The sequence below is a fragment of the Odontesthes bonariensis genome, chromosome 16 (assembly GCF_027942865.1).
Source record: "Odontesthes bonariensis isolate fOdoBon6 chromosome 16, fOdoBon6.hap1, whole genome shotgun sequence".
Classification (NCBI taxonomy): Eukaryota; Metazoa; Chordata; class Actinopteri; order Atheriniformes; family Atherinopsidae; genus Odontesthes; species Odontesthes bonariensis.
In genome coordinates, this window is record NC_134521.1 from 34,504,747 (window position 1) to 34,511,655 (window position 6,909).

At 46.4% G+C, this 6,909-nt stretch overlaps 1 protein-coding gene across 3 annotated transcripts in view; it reads right to left on the bottom strand.

Moving 5' to 3' along the window:
• The window catches only part of LOC142401498 (glutamate receptor 1-like), a 196,518-nt gene extending 191,246 nt beyond the window's left edge, over window positions 1–5,272 (bottom strand). For all 3 annotated transcript variants that reach the window (XM_075486943.1, XM_075486942.1, XM_075486945.1), the window contains exon 1: window positions 4,912–5,272. In XM_075486943.1, coding sequence (XP_075343058.1) covers window positions 4,912–5,005 — 94 coding nt within the window. In that variant the 5' untranslated portion in view covers window positions 5,006–5,272. The remainder of the gene's footprint in view (window positions 1–4,911) is intronic.
• Window positions 5,273–6,909: the final 1,637 nt, after the last annotated feature.

Consider the following 6,909-nt stretch of genomic DNA (forward strand, 5'->3'; position numbering starts at 1 on the left):
ACAGTCATTTGCACTCGATGTGAAAGTACACCACTCACACAGTAATTAGAAGGTAAAACAAGTAAATTAATTCACGTTGGGCGAAATATTTCGAGTGGCGACGCTGGCGACGCTAGCATGTATGTATTACACGCAACCAAGCAGTGGTCAGTGCTGTGAGATTCGGACAATGCCTGGGTCGCCAGGAAAACGCTCCCACACACTTATTTATGTCTCGGGAATGCGGGGATACACTTAATTTGGCCTGGGGGTGGCATATCCCTTTAAAGGTAACCAAACTAAAAAATAAAAATAACTCAAATAGTCACTTGACGCACTTTCTGGTTTCTGGTTTACGCAGCACAAAAAGGTCCAAAACGTCCAAAAAATGTAGTTCATCGTGGATTCATTCCAAGTTTGCAGGCAAAACCAAACATGGCAAGCTTCACAGGATCCCTTCCTGCCTCTCCTGCTCTGATTCCCGCACTTTCAGCCTGATTGCCTTACCTGTTCACCCACTGATTGACTGATGACTGGTAAAAAACCATGTGACCATCCAAGTGCGTCCAAAGCTCCCTAAAACCCAAGTATTTATGTGTAAAACGCCCATTTCCCAAACAAAAAAATGAATTATTAACCAATTTATCCTAAACGAACTAAAATTAAACAAAAATACTAATTATCAACCAAAAAATAAGCAAATAATATAAAATAAATCTAAATTCTAAGACTTAACTAAAATAGAGAAATAACTCCTACAATAATAGTGATGCTGGTCTGTAGCAGTGATTCCTGTCATTCTCTGTAAATATCTGAGCAGTAATTTATTAATCATGTGTTAATTAATAAAACAATAAAACTAGAAGAAGCTTTTGGGCTGCTCAGTCATCACATTTCATATGAATCCTTCATTCTAACTCTGTATTCAGATGAGACTCTGTCCAAGGTGCTGATTCTTTAACATGATAATAGAAATCTAATTAGTAACATAATCAGTAAGGATCATTAATGTCTCCGTGCTGCTCTGCCTGCAGTAATACCTGAGTAGCTGTCTGTGGTGCTGATCCTCAGCTACACCTTTTAAGTGTCCTGATCAACAGTTCTGCAGCTTCCTGAAGCTCTTTCAGAGTTTCTCTTTGGACATTTTCTGTTTCTTCCCTCATCTTCAATCCAGTCCTTGTACCTGAGCATCTTCAGAGGAATTAGTTTTTTCTTTGTTCAGCCACTCTAACCTATGAACCATTCAGGCAGGAAAAAGGCTCCTAACTCAAGGGATGAACCAGTGTTGTGTCCAACTTAGCAAAGAAGCCATTTTAAACTGGATCTTTAGGCACTTTGTTCCCAGCAGCCTGTCACAGAGACACATCATTTGTTCCCATTTCTTTAGCTGCATCTCTGAATAACAGCTTCATAGTTTCAACTTTTTTGTACATTTACGTTTAAAACTGCTTTCAGTTACCAAAATAGTCAAATTAATATAAGAAATTCAGTTTAAAAAAATCCTAATCCTAAAAAAAATTAATGTTATCACGTCTAAAAGTAGAAAAGTAGGAAAAAAACTGACAATAAGAATTATATGTTAAACAACATCACGAAAAAGTCAATAAGATTCAATTTAAAGCTTAATATATAAAGAAATATAAGATATAATCTAATGACTAATTATGAAACAATTAATATAAATTAAATGATTAAACTGTTTTATGCCACCAGAAATGAATAATCTAGAAGCTCTTTGTGGGTTTTAGACTGGAATTAAGATTTGTTCCCATTTCTTTAGCTGCATGTGTGAAAAACAGCAAAGATAACACAGTCTGACAGACAGAAAACAGGATTTCTGCAGCAACAAGGTGATTCCCAAAGAGCTGTTAGCTGAAAACTTGGCATATCTCAGCATGGTGTGCAGTGTGTCCTTAAAACATTTGAGGAAACTGGACAAGTGGAGGACAGAAGAAGAAGTGTCAGGCCTAAAGAACTATCTTCAGCAGATGAACAGCATCTGAAAGTGATGTCCTTAAGAAAGAGGAAAAAATCCAGCAAAGACCTGACACAGGAGCTGAGAGATGCATCTGGACCTTCAGCTGATCCATCTGCTGTTGGCCCAAGCCTCCTCAGAAATGGGCTCCATGGAAGGGTGGCTGTCAAGAAGCCGTTCTTAAGGAAGGGAAACAGGGAGAAAAGGCTGAGCTGTGCCAAAGGACACAAGAAGTGGGCTGAAAATCAGTGGCAGCAGGTCTGATGGAGGGATGAATCCTCCCCAGAGCCCGGACCTCAACATTACTGAAGCAGGTGTGGGATCATGTTGGGAGAGAACGGAACAAAAGGCAGCCCACATCCAAAGAAGAGCTTTGGGATGTCCTTCAAGAAGCCTGGAGAACTATTCCTGAAGACTCCTTAAAAAAAGGACAGAAAGCTCGTCTGACAGGGTTCAGGCTGTGTTGGAGGATAAAGGAGCTCAGAGCAGATATTCACTTTAAAGCTGCTCAGAACTGAACTAACTCTGGTTCTGACTCAGATTCTGGGTTTAGGTTAAAGTTTGAACATGTTATTTCCTCCACACCTTATAGAGAAATTAGGGCGGCTCAAGACTTCCATCCATCCATCCATTATATTCCGCTTCTCCGGGGGTCGGGTCGCGGGGGCAGCAGCTTGAGCAGAGAAACCCAGGCGTCCCTGTCCCCGGCCACTTCCTCCAGCTCTTCTGGGGGGACCCCGAGGCGTTCCCAGGCCAGCCGAGAGACATAGTCTCTCCAACGTGTCCTGGGTCTTCCCCGGGGCCTCCTCCCAGTGGGACGGGCCCGGAACACCTCACCGGGGAGGCGTCCAGGAGGCATCCTAACCAGATGCCCGAGCCACCTCATCTGACTCCTCTCGATGCGGAGGAGCAGCGGTTCTACTCCGAGCCCCTCCCGGATGACCGAGCTTCTCACCCTATCTCTAAGGGAGAGCCCAGACACCCTGCGGAGGAAACTCATTTCGGCCGCTTGTATTCGCGATCTCGTTCTTTCGGTCACTACCCACAGCTCGTGACCATAGGTGAGGGTAGGAACATAGACTGACCGGTAAATCGAGAGCTTGGCCTTCTGGCTCAGCTCCTTCTTCACCACGACGGGCCGGTGCAGAGCCCGCATCACTGCAGACGCCGCACCGATCCGTCTGTCAATCTCCTGCTCCATTCGTCCCTCACTCGTGGACAAGACCCCGAGATACTTGAACTCCTCCACTTGGGGAAGGATCTCATTCCCGACCCAAAGAGGGCATTCCACCCTTTTCCGGCCGAAGACCATGTTCTCAGATTTGGAGGGGCTGATTCTCATCCCAGCCGCTTCACACTCGGCTGAAAAACCGCTCCAGTGAGAGCTGAAGGTCACGGCCCGACGACGCCAACAGAACCGCATCATCCGCAAAGAGCAGAGACCCGATTCTGAGGTCCCCAAAACGGACCCCCTCAACGCCCTGGCTGCGCCTAGAAATTCTGTCCATAAAAATTCTGAACAGAATCGGTGACAAAGGGCAGCCCTGATGGAGTCCAACCCTCACAGGAAACATGTCCGACTTACTGCCGGCAATGCGGACCAAACTCTGACACCGGTCATACAGAGACCAAACAGCCCATATCAAGGGGTCCGGCACTCCATACTCCCGGAGCACCCCCCACAAGAGTCCCCGAGGAACACTGTCGAACGGCTTCTCCGAGTCCACAAAACACATGTAGACCGGTTGGGCGAACTCCCATGCACCCTCCAGGTGTGTTCCAACTTTAGGGGGATCACACTCCTCAGCCTCCCTAGTAAGGTCTATTCGGGGGTACTGGAGAGGAGAATCCGCCGGATAGTCGAATCTCGGATTCAGGAGGTGCAGTGTGGTTTTCGTCCTGGCCGTGGAACAGTAGACCCTATAACCCTAGAACTATACCCTCAGCAGGATCCTGAAGGGTACGGCTCAAGACTTTCGCATCATAAATCATCCTAATTTTTATCAGAAATACTGGACCAGTGAGAAATGATAGCTTCATATATCACTCATATGACTCTCATACATAATGTGCATAATTCTGAATTAAATATTCAGAAGTAACTGTATCCATCTCGCTTCATTCCTTCATAAAATAATGAGAATTGTATCAGTCAGGACCAATAATGATCAATAATGATCAATAATATCCCTCCACGGCTCCGCCTGCGGTGCTGATTCTTACATTTGGATCAGCGAGACTTTGTCTGTGGGGCTGAATCCTCCAGATTATCATCATTCATGTCACAACTCACTATCAGAAGCCCTGTTTCTGTGACGCTGCCAACAATAAGAGCCTCCGCGGTGTTTCTGTCCGAGGAGCGGACTTCTGCGCGCGGGAGCTCCGTCCGCGCTCCTGATCTTTGTCACATTTGGAATCAAATTGTTCAATAATAAAACAGCGTTTCTGTAGTTTGAAGCAGCCCAGCTGTCGGGCGCCAGGGTGGGAATGTTGCTCTACACGCGGCAGGAATGTGAAAGTGCGCGAGACGCAAAATACTGTACATAAAAAATGTTGAATGTATGAATAATAACGTACTGTAAGCCACGGAGGGAATAGAAGCCGCTGGTAATATCTGAGGAGCGCTGAGTGAGGTTCAGTTCATCAGATTTTAGTTAGAAGAGGAACATTCTGACAGTGTTGTTGGATTATTTCTGGAAGAAGCATTGAGGATGTCTTCCAGAAGAAGACCGTAAAACGATTTGTTGCTCAGAGATTATCCAGCAGCGGGTGTGAGGGGAAAGGTTTGAAATTTAATTAGGTTGAACCTTTAACTGAGGCGCGCCAGATTAACGGATTCATGCGCGCTCTCAGTCTTGGACGGATTAATTGTTTAAATTCTTGGAAGTCTGCAGATAACCGGGGCCCGCAGCCGGTCCAGGGGGCCCCCGGGGCTCCTGGGCCGCAGCATCACTCACCTATGTTGATGTTACTTGGGAAACTTGTGCCACTGCAGAGCCCGATCATCAGCACCAGCAGCAGCAGCGGCGGCGGGAAGCTGTGTGGCCGCATGTTTCCTCCAGCAGCACCGACAGGAGACGCGGAACAGCCGGGGTAATCCCATCCACGCCGTGGCCGGCAGAGATCCACCGCAGCCCGTCCTCAGAGTCACACATCCACGGCGGTCTGCTCCAGCCTCCCCCCCCCCCTCTCTAACTCTGAACTCTGAGTCTTTTCTCCTGGTTAAACATCCATGATGGGAGCGCAGGGCTGTGCTGCCGCGTCGGCTCCGAGTCTCAGAGTGTTTGTTCACTGTTTGCGTTCCCCCTCCACCTCTCAGTCTCTCCTCCCCTCTCGATGAGCTTCACACGCACGGAAAAACAAAAAGGATGTTTTTCCAGGCTCTGGAGTCAAGAGACCGTTTGGATGCCGTTATGTTTCCCCAAGCCAAATGCGCACCGTGACTAAACAAATCAGCCACAAGTATGTAATCACCGTGTTTGGACCGGGACAACTTTCCACTGCTGTTCCACCACATTAATCAGGCGCTGTGGTTCAGATGCATTATTCAGGTGCGGCTGCTATGATATGCCTTCACAAATGCTTATTAGATTTAATCACGTGTGTTTGTATCAGGAGAAACATGACTGATTAACACCTTATATTAAGAATTAATCACCTTCCTGCCCTCAGGTGAAATATATGGAATGCCAAGCATGTCACAAGAAATAATAAATCTGTAAAAGAATAACAAAAATGGTGAAAGAATAAATGTAGAAATAAAGAAACTAAAAAAGTATTAATACATTAGTTACCTGGTTTATTTATATAATCTTATTTTTAATGATCATCTTTCACTTTGCTTTACATTTTCTACTTCTTCATTGCCTTTGTTATTGCTTTTACACTTTCCATACTGACTTAAGGGCCGTGTATACTCTCGCAGCAGTGTGTCGCAGTGAGCTTGTCGCAGACATGACGCAGTTATTTTTGATTTATGCCCACTTTTGAAGCGCGGTCTGCGCTATGTTAATTCCACGCCACAACGCAAGAGGGACAATCACGAACAAGCTAGGACTGTGGGTGTGGTGGGTGGCATGTTTCTCTTCCGGTTACGGAGGTCATTCAACAACAATGGCGACTGGACGAATGCGCACTTTGATTGAGATGCAGCTGATCGATCTAAAAATAGAAGAAATATTGCTACTACTGGAGCTGGCAGAGAGGCGAAAGAATCGTCACGGTTAGCGCGGTTAGCGTCACCATTAGCTGGTTAGCAAACCGAAAATACGCATAGTGTAGAGCGGATGTAGAGTTGACCAATCAGAGGCCTCCTTTCTCTCCTCCCTGCGACGATATCTGCGGCACTGTCTGCGGTGATACAAGTTTGGGGAGGTGCACCAGAGTGTCTGCGTAAGGGGGGGGGGCATGTCTGCGTTAACTGCGACACACGCAGACGACCTGGTTTCCGACCATAAACCGCCCTTTAGCTTCTTAGGGACCGAGCAGTGAAACTGCAAGTATCGTATGCAAGGATACGATACTTCCAAATGGCACCACATTGGGGTTGGTTTCATGTGAAATTTGGTACACTCATTCATCATGCCCAGACGCACAAAAAAGTCTCATGCCGCCATGGTCCCACGTCCACAGGAAGGCGGCCATTTTGTATGGAAGGTGCGTTTTGATGCCATTTTTGCCCGATTCCACGCCTTGCATATGATCGAACTCGTCCTGCAGATTTAATGCTACAGACTTCAAACTTGGCCAGGTTACTCTTAAGACATGTGGGGGAAAATTCATGGGGAAACTTTTCCAAACTCTGAACAGTGTGGGCGTGGCCAGGCGGTGAAAATTGTGGGATGGCGTTTGTGGTTTGAAAGCCTTATTATCATGGCAAAGTCATGAAACTTGGCACACACGGCTCGGTCCCGCTCAAGGCTGCTTGCAGCTTTAATTAGGAACCAAGCCGTGAA